This window comes from Morone saxatilis, unplaced genomic scaffold, assembly GCF_004916995.1.
Source record: "Morone saxatilis isolate NCDOM2014 unplaced genomic scaffold, NCSU_SB_2.0 Contig12, whole genome shotgun sequence".
NCBI lineage: Eukaryota > Metazoa > Chordata > Actinopteri > Moronidae > Morone > Morone saxatilis.
Window position 1 is genome coordinate 16,483,139 of NW_023339674.1, and position 14,456 is coordinate 16,497,594.

Below are 14,456 nucleotides of genomic sequence, written 5' to 3' on the forward strand. Positions count from 1 at the left end.
CAGTATAAGAACAGTATGAAAAAATATATAATATAATATAATATAATATAATATAATATAATGTAATATAATATAATATAAACACTGTACAAGAGAGAAAGAAACAGTAAAAAACCACAACAGATAACAATATAACATATTGAACAGCATACAACAGATAACAATGTGAATATTTCAGTCGCTGCGCTACATTATATACACAAGCCAAGGGATTTAGATTGGATGTATGTACTGTATTTACACTAGGCATTAAAATATAGCAAAGTGAATGTGCTTTTCTGTGTAACATTTAATGAAACTATGTTAGGCCTTGGTTTCAATTAGATTTTTAAATACTAGTATTGTCATTCCAAGAAAGTGGACCTGATAAAATGTTTTTAAGATATAAAACAAATACCTGTAAAAGTATGAGCAAAAGTCAGTAGGACAGATTAAAGTGTAAACTGTTGTATGCATGGTTAACATAGGCTGCTGTAGAAGCAGACATAGTGAAGAAAAAAATATTGCGTGTTTATAACAATAATCATATTTTTATGTTTTCATTTGTTACATTGGTGATATTTATCATTCAGAAGTTTCATCATGTACAGACAAAACAGTTACTAAGACAAGCATGTGTGTGAGTGAGAAGAGCCGGGTGCAGAGTTGCTGTACCGTGTACAGCACTTTGGTCAACTCTGGTTGTTTTAAAAGTGCTTTATACATTGGGACATTTTCACCCCAGAGGACATTGCGGCAGGACAGAAGTAGCACATACTAAGCAGTGACACACATACACTATCACCCTGCAGCAAACAATGCTGGCTTCCAGGCCAAACCACACTCTTGTTAAAAATACATTTAAATGTGTGCTAAGCCCAAACTGTCAGTAGGAAAGGACTAATAATATCTCTATATCTCTCCCTCTCTATCTGTCTTCTCCGCCGAGCAGAGGACAACACATGGCGCACATACACTGCGCCTCCGTCACTTCATAAAATGCTCCTGCACTATGCAGAGGGGAAGACAGCATGAAGTGGAAGAGACAGAGCTAGACAGCAGTGAGAGATGGCGTCAGTTTAATAAAGGCGAGACAGCGGAAGATGGACAGGACAGATAGGACAGACCAGAAAGATAGCAGCTAGATAAACTGGACGGCCAGACAGAGAGGCAGGTAGAGAGATGGAATTAGAGCTGAGGACAAACTGGACTGAAGGCAGCAACAGAAAGAGAGACTGATGAGAAAAAAGGGCTGAGAAAAGCAGAGATGCAGTAAGAGAGGAAGAGCCACGGAGACAAAGTGACATGCACGCCAAGCAGACTCTCTCCCTCAGTCATCACTTCAACACCACAACACCGCAAGCGACTGCAAAACACATGGGCCCGCTCTGCCTGCACAATGGGCTATTATGGGCCTGTATAGCAGAACATATGCACAAAAGTCAACTTTCAGCAAACAGATCAAAAGTGGCTCTGACTTCAAAACAAACAAATACTACATGTGTATTTTTGACAGCAACTACTCTTTTTGGCAATAAATATCTCTGCAGATCACATGACTCTTTGTCGCAAATATACACAGAGACACGTGTGTGTGTGTATGTGTGTGAAGTGGTGCCTAGGCCGTGGCAGCGTCAGGAAATTCCATGGGATGTTTTCAATAAGGCCAGGCAGCGGCAGCCAGAGAACTGGCAAATGAAAACCTGCTGAAGCACACCAGAGCTCCAACAACACACTGCCTACCCCCGCAGCATTCCTCAAAAAAATATCCTAACCCTATGTACTTGTGTATAAAAATGACAATGTATATTTATTGATTGCGTGTGATTGAGCGAGGCGGCTGAGGATGCATATTTTGCTGTGTGAGTGATGGAAAAAAGGGTATTAAGGCTTGTATCTGTTTACAATAGCAACAGAACAAGTGTCCAATGTGTGTACGACGTGTCTGCGAGCATGCTTTCCCTTTACTGCTATCATCTGGAGTTGCTGTGTCATTCTGTCCAAGGGGAAACAGTGATGCGTTCACTTGGCCTCACGAAGAACGCTAACGTCATGCTACAGTGGGTGCCTGTGATTGGTCCCTGTTACATAACACTGATAGTAATAGTGAACAGCAGTGACCACAGTGTTGTAAAGGGACAGGATGAGAGACTGTGAGGAGACCGAGGGGAAGAAGATGGAAAAGCTGAATAGCAATTTTAGATAGCTATTCATTCAGTAACACACTGTCTCTCACTTCGGCCAAAAGGAAATAGTTTGACATTTTCCCTTCATTTCCAGTCTGTACACTAAGCTAACTAAGTAGCTGTGCTACCGACTGCTGGCTGCAGCGTCCTATTTGACGGAAGGCGATGTGAGTGGTATCAAACCTCTCAACTAACATCAAGAAAGCAAATTAGTGCGAGCTTCCTCTTTAAAATGACTAGTAGTATTGATTATTGGAGTTTTAATGATCAATTATAGGCTTATGGTAAACTCACTGCGTAAGAATTTGACTATTCAACATATATTTTGAATTACTGAAACAAAGGCTCAGGCTGATTCTGTAGATTATCGATATCATACAATCTTGGCCCAGAAACGAGCTCCAGTGAAATAGTCTCTTTTATACTGCCTGGGGTAATTCAATTAGGCCTGCTGGAGCTCTGTTACCTCTGTAATTTGTATTAATAACCTGTTGGTGAAAGGGAAGAAAATAAAGAATGTCTGTTACAACGTGTGTGTGAATGCAGATGTGTGCAGGATGGAGGAAAACAAGAAAGAAACCACTTTAGCAAGAGTACAAAAGCATACATTTTGCTCATAAAAGCACTTGTGCTGCAGGAAGGTGTAGGTGTACAGAAAGAGGAAAGGGGGAGACTGGGAAGTAAGGTGCTGAGCTGAGCAGAGATGGATTTCCTGCCTGAACCACTTTATACACACGCCGTATAGTTTAATTACCCTGTGAAAAAACTCTTGGATCAGACTACGACATCGGTAACTCTAGAGGGCCTTGACCTGAGAGCTGCCCCAGCTCTTTCCCGACAGTTCTGTTTTCCTTCTGCTCTCTGGACATGGTTCAGGCTGGAAGTGAGGGGTCCAAGGGAAAGGCAGCTAGAGGGGCCATTAATATTTATCTCTTGTATGGCAGAAATGCAACCCGATAAACACAAAAACAGCCACTTGACACAGACATAAAAGGACACAAACGGAGGATTAAAGTAACAGAGAGATCATTGGCTTGTCAGGCCAACAGCGCCAGGATCATCACCACTTTATGACTATTCCATTTTATAATCCACAAGAAGCCACATACTATGAGCCCACTGCCTGCAGTTACACACGTCACGTTAATGTGATTTTTGAGATTTGACCATAAAGATTGGATTTTATGTGATCACATTATTATACGCCCACATTTGGCCTGAAAATGGCTGTTATACATCTCCCCAGACTGTATTTATTTTAAAATATGTCTGGACAATCTTAACCCTCACACCTCCCATCCTCTTTGTTTCTCTTCATTATTCAAAATATGCATTGCGGTTAGATTATAATCAGACTATAAGCAGAACTCCTTTCACAAAGCAAGCATAACCACTTCCACAACTACTTGTGCAATGTGAGCACAGTCAGATTTGTGGGAGTTCAGGCCGTCACTTAATACATCCTGGCATCATTGGATGATAAAAATTTCATGGCTGGTTACGGCCAAAGGGAAACTGGGACCAGCAGGGACAGTTACAGGACCGTAAAGACATGAGTCAGCGTCCTAAAAACAGAAATAATACATGACAGAAAGGAAGCGTTGTGATTAGAGCATGGGGCTGATTTATTAAGCCTTTTGTGTCTTGTTTTTGGTATTTCTGCCCAGTTTGTCATCTGAGACACAACTTATGTCTGATCAGAAAAGTGCATCTCTCTACTTTTTGTGTATACATTTACAGGAGGATAGAAACTACTGGAAGGGGACATGATGAGTGTGGTAGACAGATGTTTAGCTCGTTTTACTAACTTTCATCATAGTAGTAGGTATACATTTGTGCTGGTATATTACACATATAAATGTGGTGGAAAATATTTTAATAACCTGTATTATACACAGATCTGCAATTAATTAGTTATTAGTTAGTTAAGTTTCAACTGTGTGGTCATAAAATTTTAACTTTATGTTTATTGTGCTGATAATACACTATGGCACTTGTGAAAGAGACCTTCCATTGAGTGGCTTTTGAGAAGTATTTTCTTTAACCTGTTACTTTCAATTAATCTCTTTTTGATGTCCTTAGAGACGTGTGTTTAATACCCATAACATACTGCAATTAATATATTTCTTTTTTATAACTAGTTTTTGATATCTGTCCTGAGCTTTAAAGTTCTCCTTGAATGAACCTAAAACGCAGCCCCAGTAACTAGTTGCATAATTAGCTTCTGCTGTAGTAAATCAGACACTAATTACATGCAGATTGTGAGTGCAAAATGGAATGAACGTGCAGCACAAATTTTTCCTTGCTCTTTCATGGGCGTAAATCTGGTCCTCATTGACCGCTACCTGCTATCTGAGGCTTTTACTGAGACGTCTGTGTTTACTGTATGTGTGAATGTGCTTGTTTATGCACGTTATAAAGTATGCACGTGTGTATGTGTGTGTGTGTGTGTGTGTGTGTGTGTGTGCACACCCAGCAAGCTATAACTGTAATGGTTTTTATCACTTCACACTAGCTGTCAGCTCTCTCGCATACAACACTGCAGCCTGTATGTGACCTGACACACATGTTCACCTCTGTTCAGACCAGGTTGGAGCTCATATATACTGTCAGTGGGTTGGACACATAAACATGTAACAAAGGGCAATATGGAAAAATAGTAAGTGTGTCTCTCTTATTAGGAAACATAGTTGACAGAGGCCCTGTTGGTTCACAAGACAGTGCAAGTAGTGGGTGAAACATTTTGAGCACTGCCTAGCTACCCCAAGTTAAAAAGCTTGCTAGGAACTGTTGGTATCTGTTTAATGTAAGCTGACAAGGTCTTAGAGACAGGCACAAACACAGTTACATTTTTATCCACAGAAGATATCTTGGCAGAGCACCATCCTTTTTCTGAGCACTGCACTTCTACACATTTAAACAGATATACATATTCACATCCAGGAGCTGCCCAGTAAAACAACCTATGTTAGCAGGGGAATTTCAACATACATGCATTAGTTGTAGTATGTTCAGACTCGGGAAACCTTTCTTTCATTGTCTTTATCTCAAGAGATTCAGTCATTTAATCATGTAACTCCCACTCACAAGTTTAATTTAATGTTTACTTTCTGCCCTTTGCGCAGCTGGAACTGAGTTCTCACACACCAGCAGTGCTTCATCCGAAGCTTTAGCTTTGTCTTATTAGTATACAAATCAAACAGACCTTATCCTGCAAATAATCAAATGTAACACAATATACAGTAACTATAATGAAACACCTCCTTGATCTTAAAAGTAATACTCTATGACAAAGGTCAACAAACTCTTCTCCCATCTGTCAGTCTTACTGAAATAGAAAACTGTTGTCATATCCCATCCATCCTTGTGCATGCATTAAACATTACAACATTGCTAACAACTTGTAATAGGAAACATGGCTGTTTTTTCTTTACTTCCTTGCTACTCTCCACTCCAACTCCTCTGTGCCTTTTCTAGCCCTAAGGAGTTGGACCGGGTTTGTTGGCTTTCTGAGGTTCACACAACATTCACTGTTAAAAAAACAGTCTGTAACAGGAGAGGGAGGCATCATCAGCCCTCATTTATTCATCTACGTCTACTTAAGAGAAACACAAATTATTTTAGTGCTATTGCACAAATTCATTCCCCTATCACAGTCATAGTTATGCTAACTTACAGTGTTCAGTCTGGGCACACAAACACACACACGTGCATGGACACACATGGCAGCTGGAAGGTGCAGCAGCAGCCTTGTCCAAACAGCACAAAGAGCAGTGGGAGCAGAAATGCTCAGAGGAAGGACGCAGACATTCAGCATTAATCATACACTGTAGGACACACACACACACACACACACACACACACACCTCTATACACACCTCTACACACACACACACACACACATGTACCCTAGGGGTGGTACCACCCATTTTCAGATACAGTAAACAGACACACGGACACCCGCCCACCACCTGCTTTTGTGGGCAAACACACTTACATATGCGTATGTTGTTACACGCACACACAGACACACACGCTCCCCTCAGGACACACTACACCATTCAGGAAACATTAGCAGCATTAGCCAGGAATGCTAATTGAAACAAACAGCTCATGGTTTCTTCATTTCTGAGGTGGGAGCTAGCTGTAATTGAGACTTCTGTGTGTGTGTGTGTGTGTGTGTGTGTGTGTGCACATATAGACACACAGTTTTTAATGCCAAAGATCTGGGAACCATTGTACACTATTATTGTCCTGCTTTTTCTCCAGCTTTGCTTTCAAACACGAAAGAGAGCAAATTGTTCACCATAAACACACATTAGTGCTGACAGGATCAGTGTTCCAGACCAAAGCAAACCTGATCTCTCTTTCACTTCACAATTACATGCAAACACACACTCTCAGCTCCAATCAGAATGTATTTGGAAAGACCTAATTTAATGCAAAAGGGACAAAATGGAGTTGCTTCCATCATGGAGTCTCATATTGTTTGGCCTGCAGTTTAGAGAGACATCCCTCAGCCAGCGGGTTAAAGGTCAGCCACTGTGTACTCTTTAAGTGGCCGAAGGCGAGACACTGAACCTCTACCTCACCCATGCAGTATCTGAGACTCCCTTACCTGCACCAAAAGCAAAAAAGAATGTCTGGTTGGGATTTCTCTGCAGCAAGGCGGACACACGGCGAGCCATGCGCTCGTTGCGTTTGTAGATGAGCTCCTGGCGGAAGTAGCTGTCAATCTGCAGGGCCGTCATGCGGTCGTGAGCTGGCAGAGAGCTGTTGATGAAGTGAGGCAGCTGAGAGGAAGAGAAAAGTGGAGAGAAAAGGAGAATTTTAAAACCCTTTACAGTGAAAATCCATAGCAGAATAAAACATTCATGAATCATTCACATCAAACACACGCACGAAAAGAAAGAGCTGTTGCTAGGGATAGAAAATGAGACGGATGAAAGAGAAGGACTGAATGGAGGTGTTGGTGACAACCTGGCAAATGTGTGTGTGTGTGCCCATGTGAGTGTGAGGTTTGGCAGCCAGCGTGTGACATGACGCTTGACAGAAAATGAGCAATGCAACGCTCTGCTGGACGGGTTGGTTTTGAAATGAGAAAGCATCAGTGAATGAATGAGAGGGAGGAGAGCAAAGTGTCAACACCGTGAGTGTGTGCAGGCAATCATAGCACATATGCGACTGTGTACACTAATGTGTTTATGCATGTGTGTCTGTGCCTGAGTTGGGGCATGTGCAAGTACAGTGTATCTACCAGTTTGAGCGTGTGAACGTGTGTTTAATTGCTGTGTGATTTATTAAAAGCCAGACAGGCAGAAACAGACCACGCTGGCTCTGTTCCACTACTGGCTGCATCAGTGGATTCAACAGGCTGTTAATCTGTGAGGATGAGCAGGGGTCAACAGTTGGGTAGCCGGGGTTTGGCATCTTGAAGTCTCAGCCGTCCACCTCAGACATACGCAGTCTCACTTTCTCCGTCTTAAGTTCTTTTACTTCCTGCCAGGGTATCACTGTACCCGTAATTGACTCGTCTCTTTCTCTTGATATGTATGCAATAAAATATGAAAGATATGTGAAATCCCAAAACAACAGAGTGTGTCTCTTTGGTCTGTTGCCTCTTCCCACTATGCTGTTTGCTGCCAGTAATAAATATGTCTTTTTTTAACTGTGGACTTTTTGTATTCTTGTGGCAGCAAAATTCTTTTCCATGTGTCGTGTATTCTTTTTTAGAAAATTGTGGTCCATTACCTGAGGATTGGCACTGCCAGTCAGTATAATCCATTAAATGAATAAAAAGACACTGGCCAGATTACCATAGTATTTGATATTCATAATGACACTACATTTTTAGATTGATTTCTTGTATTATATATATCATATTATATTTATCATTATTTTTTATGTCAATTTATCTACTGAAAATCAACATATGGCATACACAGGTTTGGTTGTGGCTTGATTTTTACCATCTGAACTGTCCTTGTCCCCCCGTTAATATTTCAGGGGGACTACTGTTTCTGTTCTGACTTCTGTCAAGGTTTTCACTCAGCCTTCGGTCTTTATTCCCAAGTCGGAAAGAATCAAATGATGGAGGAATTGGAGAAAGAAAGATTGTGGGTTTTGTGTTATTTTTGTGTCTCCGTGTGTGTTGAAGTGCAGATGTGTTTAATCTGGAATTGTATTTGAGTGTGACAAGAACACACACATGCCTACATACAGTCGCTGTCTAAAACTAAGTTACAAGTTGACACTACAGTAGAACAGCTGCAAATGGTGCATAAATCCATGTGTGTGTGTCTATGTGTGGTGTCTGAATAGTGAATACATGGGGGGATTTATTGTACCACATGTGAACAAGGTGCTGCTCTCCAGCATTCATCCAGAATCTCTATCTGACACATTTTCTCTCACTCCACCAGCTGCAGTCTGTTTCACATAATGGTTGAAAGGTTGTAATTCACACCTACATCAGGTATTTATTCATTTCATTTGTAATGTGCATTAAAGGGGAACTCCACAGATTTTATACATCACAGTCCGTTTACACGTCTTGGGGAATACTACTGCATACGTGGAAACAGTTGCGTAAAGTCTCTCTTACAGCGAGCTGTGTGAAGTCTGACAAATTGTCTCAAGTGATGTTTGTTAGGACTGAATATTAGAAGTTTGGAAATTAAAAAAATCTGTAGCCTGAAGCCTTGTATTGTCTGTCTGAATTACCCAGGTTCATCCGGATTGACACGGGTTCATGCTTCTTAGGTAAAATGAAGCAGAGTTGGATGGATATGGGGGAATAAGAGGGAGAAAGAGAGAGAGAGACGGAGGAGTGCTTCACCCTTGCTGCGGTGCGTGAGGATAACGTGAGTGTTTCATGACGAGAGTAAAAAGTGTTCGGTCGGAGAAGGGTCAAGGTGGGAGTGTAGTGGTAAATGCAGATAACTTATCACAGCAAAGGCCATTAGCTGCTTTGTATCCCAACCTGCACAGGAAATGTGGAGTGACAGGGAGATATTTCCTCCCTTCCTCACTACTGGTATCGCTCTGCACTCACTTGCTCAGTAAGTCTGTCCTGCCAGCAATTTACTTTCTTCTATTCTCTCTTTGTGATTTGGGTCTATGAAGTACTTTTTCCCTCTTCTGTTCTCTTATGTTATACTTTCCTTTCTTTTCCATCTCTGTTCATTTTTTTATTGTCCTGCTATTGCTCTTTTCCTGGAATATATTTGCAAAAATCTGACTAATCAAGTATTTACGTTAAATTTCAGTTTATAGCAGAGCAAATGAAGAACTATTCAATTGCAAAATTCCTGCAGTTAACTAACAGTTAAATTCTTTGAAGTTGCTTCTTTCCTACCTGTCTTTGTCATTTTTTCCATCCAAACCTTCTACCTTTAACCTTATTTCCTTTATGTCCCCGTCTTTCTTATCTGCCTCTTTCTCTCTCTCTATAGTTGACTTTATGCCCGTGATGGATCTGGGACCATTTGAATGTTGAAAAGCATTAAGCTTGTCCTGCACCATTCTCCTGTGCTCTGCTCTGGGGCCCATCATCAACCTCTTTTTAATATGATGAAGATTGAACTGGGAGAGTGTCAGGGTTGTTGGAGGCCTCTGGATTAGATCCTATCTATCAAAAAACACCTGCTCTTTTACAGCCCTCAAAGTTCACACACACACACACACACACCCACACAAACCTGCTATAGATCACCAGGCTACGGAGGCAGGCACCACTGATTGCTGTAGCATGTGCTGGGGAATGTTAATACATGTTATTATGACATGAGGAGCAGGGGTGAACTGGTATGATTTAAAGCTCTCATGTAGGAGATGACTGTAACTACGACTGCAGGTGAAACTGGCTGCTAACAAGCTCTTCATGGCCACCAGAGAGAAAGAGATGGATAGACAAGCAATGAGGGAGACAGAGGGAGAAAAAAAAGGGAGATGTGTCTTTTGACTAGGCTTAACAACGGAGGAATGGTGATATGGGCCGTGTCTGAACAGTATGTTGCAAGTACTTTCTCTTACTTTGTGTGTCTCTAGTGTAAATGATGTGGAATCTCTGCAGTTGAGCGGTGAGTTGAGGTTACATGGTGTGTTAGGTTTAATGAGACTTGAGGATCGGTGAGGGAGGTTGACACAGCATAATTGACTTATGAGGAGGGCTTTTGAGTAAATCTGCATTCAAGGCTAGAGATGGAGTGAGAGCTACTGCACGTGGTGCCTATGTATGTGTGTGTGTGTACTATATATTGAATGGCCTTTTGACAGCTAGCGGAGCTGGGTGTGAAGAGTGATGAGGGGGCCATCGCTGAAGGAGCAGAGGCTATGTTAGGAAACACATAGTTAGAGGAGGTCAGATGGTGTATTTACGGCTGAGTCCAGAGCTATTAAAGTGTCAGACTATCAAGTAACTTGAGGTTGAGAGGGATGAAGATGGCAATGTGCAGTTCTGTAGAATTGATGTGCAAGCCTAAAAGTTTGAGGTGACGATAGTGTAATGGCAGAGACGTGGGTATGAGAGGGTTGCCAACTCAAATCAACTGTCTGATAGATTCGGGTTTTTGAATACCATTATAGATGTTTTTGGATTAAAGCTGCAAGTAGCTGGCTTTTTGTGTGAATATTTAGTATATTCAAACACTTGACCATTCCTTTGTCCAACAAAACATTTTTTTTCACTAAGATTCACTTTTACTCCCATATTTTTATTATTGGCAGTATTAAAAAAAAGCCTTTCACACAACATTTAAACTAAGGCACTTGGTTGGTTGGTTGGTCCTGTAAAGTGGGAATATTGTAGCAAGGGCTCAGCCTTGGTACACAGGGTGTCAGTCTACCAGTCAGTCTACCAGGTGAGCTACCCAGGTACGCCCCAGTTCCTCTTTAAATCTACAAGGACATTTCATAGTTTTAACAACAAACAGACAAACCATCCAACATTTTGACTGTTGAAACGTCACGTCCATGTACAATTAAAGAGGGAACTCTGAACAACATAGCAGCATGTATGATGATGATTGCCTTTCTGACAGGTCGGGCTGATATCATGGAGTCTGATTCCAGCATGAAAGTAACCTAATTAATGTGACGTCTTTTTGTTATGACTTTACATATTCTGAAGAAACTGATTGTTGGAAGCATAAAGACCTTCCCAGCAGGCTGTTGGGCAATATAAAACTTTGTAAGTGGAAAAATGTGGGACATTATGTGAAAAATGTTAAGGTTTTTTTTTCATTTGTGGTAATGTACAATAAGGCCATCAAATTATTGATATTATTCTGGGAAAGCTAATTTTATGGTCTTTATGTTGCCGGTTTTGAAACCAGCTGTTTTAATTGACTTCAGTTGTTGTCCCGCATTAGGCTGACATGAAGCTGCATAAGTAAAGACTGTCTTAGCTGTAAGGCCTGTACATGATTTGAAAAGTGATTTGATTTTTATTGTGGGCCAAGCTTGGCAAATTTGGTAATCTAAAAATCTAAAAGAGGAGACCAACCTGTGAGGTGTCGTGGTTGAAGATGATGGAGCTGAGGTCTCCACAGTTGTAGTGGGTAATGAGGTCTTCAGTGGTGTAGGAGCCCTGCAGGCTGCCTGCTCGGACGCCCTCATGCTGCAGCAGCGTCTGGTTCAAGGCAAACAGCACCTGCAGGGAGGGAGAGACAGAGAGACAGAGAGACAGGAAGGGTGCCGTTACTTTCTGCATCCACAAACTCAGTTTTCTCCGTCTGCGCTCAAGAGGAATTTGCCACGAAGGAGGAGAAATCGTGCAAGTATGGCCAGTGTTCCTCTTTAAAAAATATAATGTGACCTTAATATACAATGAAGCCATTATTCCTGAGCGTCAGTGAAATGTAAGTTCTTTTGCAGCGTTTTCATTTCTTTCCGGATATTTTCATACACTTTCCATACAGGCTGACTATAGGTAAAAGCAGACCACAAAAGGTCTGATTTTCCTCTGAAGGAGGGAGAAAACAGGGGAAGAATGCAAGGACTGAAGAGAGAGAAAGAAAGAAAGAAAGAAAGAAAGAAAGAAAGAAAGAGACCCTTTAAAAATAACCCTTCTTTCTCTTTCACCAGGCAAGGGTGCCGTAAATTTACAGCACCCATTAAAATCAAAAGTAAACCCTCTTTAGAGAGAATTTATAGCGTGCAGCCGCCAGCCAGCCCAGCGACTCCACAGCTGTCCTAGACACCAGGGGTTAACCTCCCTTCTCCCGCCCTCTACAATCCCACGCCACCTCTGACTGGCCTGGCAGCCGGGACCGAGTTGTCAATCACTGTTAAGCTCTCTTACAGGAACCAGAGGTGTGTTATAGGAGAAGACGTTTTTTTTTTCTTTCTGTGTACAGCAGTTTCACACAGTTCTACATTGCACCCAGTAAAACAGTTTCAGTTGACTTGATTAGAACAAGTGACTCAGCTCATCATATCTTCAAACCACACCAGACTGATCCATGACTATGATCCTAATTACCACGAAACCTGACTAGAGCTTCGGAAAATACTGCAGGAAGGACGTCAGCATCCAAGCCCAGATGATTTGTGGAGCAGCTTAAGGCCGATACAGCTGCACAACTGATTGAGCCCAATGTCAGAAGTTTAGGTCGTAATTCACACAATTAAGTTATGTTTTTGCAATCATAAATGCCCATATCGTGCATATTGAATGTTTCAACTCCAGGTAACCTTTACACTGGGATAATCACAACCAAGCTCTAAGCTCAACCTTGTGACTCTCTCTCTCTCTCTCTCTGAGGTCATTGTGTTTGCTAACCAGTCTTGTGGGCTCATTTTGGCTGTGGCACGCTTTTTTCATAATGCAAAGAGACAACTGATGAGCTAACGGCATATATTTCTCTCTCATTATCCCCCCTTTCATTTCTTTACTTTTCTCTTCCCCTGCTCTGTCTCCACTTTGACTTCAGAAGGGTGTCCATCCTCTTCTCATCTCTCTGCCAGCACCGGCTGCCCAGTCCTTCCTCCCACTGTACAACCAAGAGCTGAGTCTGATCATATTTATTCTTTTCGACATGTTTCATCGAGCGTGTTCTGCTACGCTCAGCACCGCGCTGTCACCCTGCCAGAGGTGCATAATCCAGGAGTGGTTCTTGATCAAACAGTTGACCATGTCAGTCCTGAAGAAATATGACTTTCATGCTTTTCTCAGCTTATATCTCAGCACTAGACTTCCCAAACCCAGAGGCCCCCCCTGCTGTTTGAGTAATGACACTATACCTCATTTCACTTTCTATTTCCATTTTACGTGAGATTATTTTATTGCTCTAAACTTAAGGTCATGTTGAGGTGTGATGCCAAGCCCAGAGAGGCTAATACCTGCCTGGTGGCTGGCTAACTAACTACAGTAGCTAATTCTGCTTCTGCAAATGCTGATTCTGTGCCAGTAAGTTGCCATTGCCCCTAGTCCTTGACCCACAGGGCTCTCTGCCACGTCTCAAGGGTTTTTCCAAGAGAAACACCAGAGCAGACCTTGGGCAAAGTCGGGGGCTGGAGCTGGCAGAGCACACGCACCTGCCAGGCTGTTTGTAATGCTGCCAGCTCCAGTAGTTTCCCTTTACATGGCAAACTGCGCCAGACACGACAGGCAGGAGGGTGAGTGCAGTAGAGGATGCATGGTAAGAAGGGAGGGGGGAGGTGTATGTGTTGGTTGTGTTGTTAAGGGAGTTGTTATTTCAATATTGTCCGTCTCCTGGGGAAAGAACATCTCTGCAGCTGTAACCATGGCGCCTGAGTTTGTGCTGAGCTGAATGAAAGAGCATGTCAATCACTGCGGGAGAGGAAGAGGGGGAGAGAGGAAAAACGCAAACATTCCCTGTGTGTGCGTGCTTGCATGTATATGCATATGTGTGAATATGTGTATGTGAGCACGCACACATGTGTTGACTGACAGAGTGGGTGTTCTTATGCTGAAGTGGTCCACTCATTCTGACAGACTGGCTCTTTTACAGCAAGGCCTTTTCAAAGTAACTAACACTGACACTGATCACCACATACTTTACTACTGTAGGTCTCTCTTCTCTCGTTATTCCCGTCTCATCCAATACATGCGTGAGAAACTCCTATTGTAATTAAATAAAAGATTTATAAGAACAAAGCTGGAAGGGGCAGAGCACTCGGATGGTCTTGGAACCTGCGATCTGAGCGCAGCACTCCAAAAATTCATTAGTGAGCGTTGGAAAGAAAACAGAAAAAAAGGGGGTAGGGCAGGAGTGGGAGCTACATAAAAAAAGAAAAGAAACCATAGAGATCTTTTATGTTTGAGAA

General features: G+C 42.1%; 1 protein-coding gene across 1 annotated transcript in view; it reads right to left on the reverse strand.

Annotated features, from left to right (window-relative positions):
• Nucleotides 1-14,456, reverse strand: part of trabd2b (TraB domain containing 2B) — a 60,844-nt gene that overhangs the window by 13,630 nt on the left and 32,758 nt on the right. Inside the window, exons 3-4 of the mRNA XM_035652648.1 lie at nucleotides 11,671-11,817; nucleotides 6,784-6,958 (exon numbers count right to left, since the gene is read on the reverse strand). Coding sequence (XP_035508541.1) covers nucleotides 6,784-6,958; nucleotides 11,671-11,817 — 322 coding nt within the window. The remainder of the gene's footprint in view (nucleotides 1-6,783; nucleotides 6,959-11,670; nucleotides 11,818-14,456) is intronic.